This window comes from Nicotiana tabacum, chromosome 12 (genome assembly GCF_000715075.1).
Source record: "Nicotiana tabacum cultivar K326 chromosome 12, ASM71507v2, whole genome shotgun sequence".
Classification (NCBI taxonomy): Eukaryota; Viridiplantae; Streptophyta; class Magnoliopsida; order Solanales; family Solanaceae; genus Nicotiana; species Nicotiana tabacum.
The window spans coordinates 49,385,119-49,387,118 of record NC_134091.1 but is presented as its reverse complement, the minus strand read 5'-3'; the positions used below and the strand labels follow the sequence as shown (position 1 = coordinate 49,387,118).

Sequence of the window (2,000 nt, the reverse complement as noted above, 5' to 3'; positions counted from 1 at the left end):
CAACATGGATCATTACCCGGTCTTCCTTTTTCGCAGACCATAACTTGAGTCAAAACTTTCCTTAATTAAAGATTAAATAAAAAGCAATCTGAAAACACCAAAAACACTCCATTCAAAGTGGCCACTCCTAAAAAATAATAAAATAGTTCCTTTTCAAATAATATCATTTTAATTGAAAATTTTCTTTCCACACGAAAGGATTTGTGACATTCATAATAGTGGAGTTTCACTATAAGAAGACAAAATAAAATATTGAAAAGTCAATATAGAACTAGTGGAGAAATTTCATTTGGAGATACTTATCAAACCCATACAATATATCCTCCACTGAACAAGACTTGTATTTGGTTTGCTTTTTAATTTGATCATATATAAAACCGGCCTCCCCAGAAAGCTTTCTTTAGTTAGGAACTTAGGATCAAATCAAAATGGCAAGTATAGTAGGAGGAGGAAACAAATACAGAGACTACTTGAGTGAAGAAGAGGTGAAAAACACAAAATGGAGAAATGGTCCTCCTACCTATGATGTTGTTGATAAGCTCTTTGAAGAAGAAAGAACTCATGTATGTTTTCATGTTCTATGTTTTATGTATTTATTTTGGTTTTCTTTAGGTACAAGTGCACTACCACGTATTATAGATATTGTATTTGCCTCTTTATTTTTAGGTATGGTCTGAAGGATCACTTGAAGAGAAAGTGCAGAGGCTATTGAAGACTTGGGAAATGGAAATGGTTCACAAGGAAAATCCTAATGACTTCAAAACTGTTGATCCAAAAAAATTCACAAAGAGTGTTAATGGTATTCTTCTGTCAAAGTTTCTCCAACTGCGATAATTTCATTAATGTGCTACTAAAAACTTCTAAATTTTGTAATATAGGACTTAGACGGATGCAAATAGTCGATCTCACTTGTTTAGGATTGAGACATAATTGCTGTTATTGTTATTATTTATTCTACTAATTGTTTTTTTATTGTTCATGATCATTTGAGAGAATTTTCCCATATATAGGCAGGAAAGGGTTGACAGCAGAAGAAAATGCAAAACTTGGTGGTGGCTATAATACATTCCTACAAACATCATTGCCAGAGAATCTTCGAATCTACAACCCTGACGAGGAAACATTTGAATCATCACAGAAAGTTTTCAGAACCATTTTTGTACGTGGATTTGCGATTGAAATCCTCCATGTTTATTCAGGAACACCAGAAATAGTGTACAAGTTTAGGCATTGGGGTCACATGGAAGGTCCATTTAAAGGACATGCCGCAACTGGTGAACTTGTTGAGCTCTTTGGAATTGGCATTTTTGAAGTACTTAACAAAAACCATCTTCCTTTTTAAATTAATAAGTCCTTTTCTTTATTCTTTTCTAAATTGTATTTTCTGAAATATATAATTCAATGATTATATTGTTGAAACAGTTGGACAAAGAGAGTAACAAGATTGTTAAGGCAGAGTTCTTCTTTGATAGAGGAGAATTGCTTGGACCTCTCGTGAAAGGAGAAAAGAATGGTGAATTCACAAGTGGGATGGAATTGGCTTCTTCAAAATGCCCTTTCATGAAATAAGAGAAAACTAGCAACTTGTGCTTATTCTCAACATAATGACTATCAAAATCCATCCTTTTGCACTTTGAAATATTTGTTGTTCTCGGAAGAGCACTTCTAATTTTAATATTGATTATACTTGGCATCAAATAAGCTTGCTATTTTGTCATATTTGTTTATCTTTTAAGATAAAATTTGAATATTCGAGGTGTTCACTGTATGGGTCAAAATCTGCCTGATAGTATTCGAAATAAGATTACTCAGAAGGAGGGAGTCTCGAGTCTTCATTAGCCGAGCCAAAGAGTCGACAAGAGCCTTGGTCGAGATGACAAAAATGGTCGAGGTTGATCATCACTAATGAAGCGGTAACGATTAGTTTTCGAAATAAGATATTAAAGAAAATATTCTAGCGAATATTCTCTGCAGTTTGTGCGGTTAAGGTTTGTTAGAAA

General features: G+C 33.5%; 1 protein-coding gene across 1 annotated transcript; it reads left to right on the top strand.

The window, feature by feature from the left end:
- The first annotated feature begins 301 nt into the window (after positions 1 to 301).
- LOC142161801 (pathogen-related protein-like) lies at positions 302 to 1,698 on the top strand. Its single transcript, XM_075226453.1, has 4 exons — positions 302 to 563; positions 667 to 799; positions 1,011 to 1,312; positions 1,423 to 1,698. The coding sequence occupies exons 1-4, from the start codon at positions 429 to 431 to the stop codon at positions 1,567 to 1,569; spliced, it is 717 nt and encodes a 238-aa protein (XP_075082554.1). The 5' UTR covers positions 302 to 428; the 3' UTR covers positions 1,570 to 1,698.
- The last annotated feature ends 302 nt before the right edge of the window (positions 1,699 to 2,000 follow it).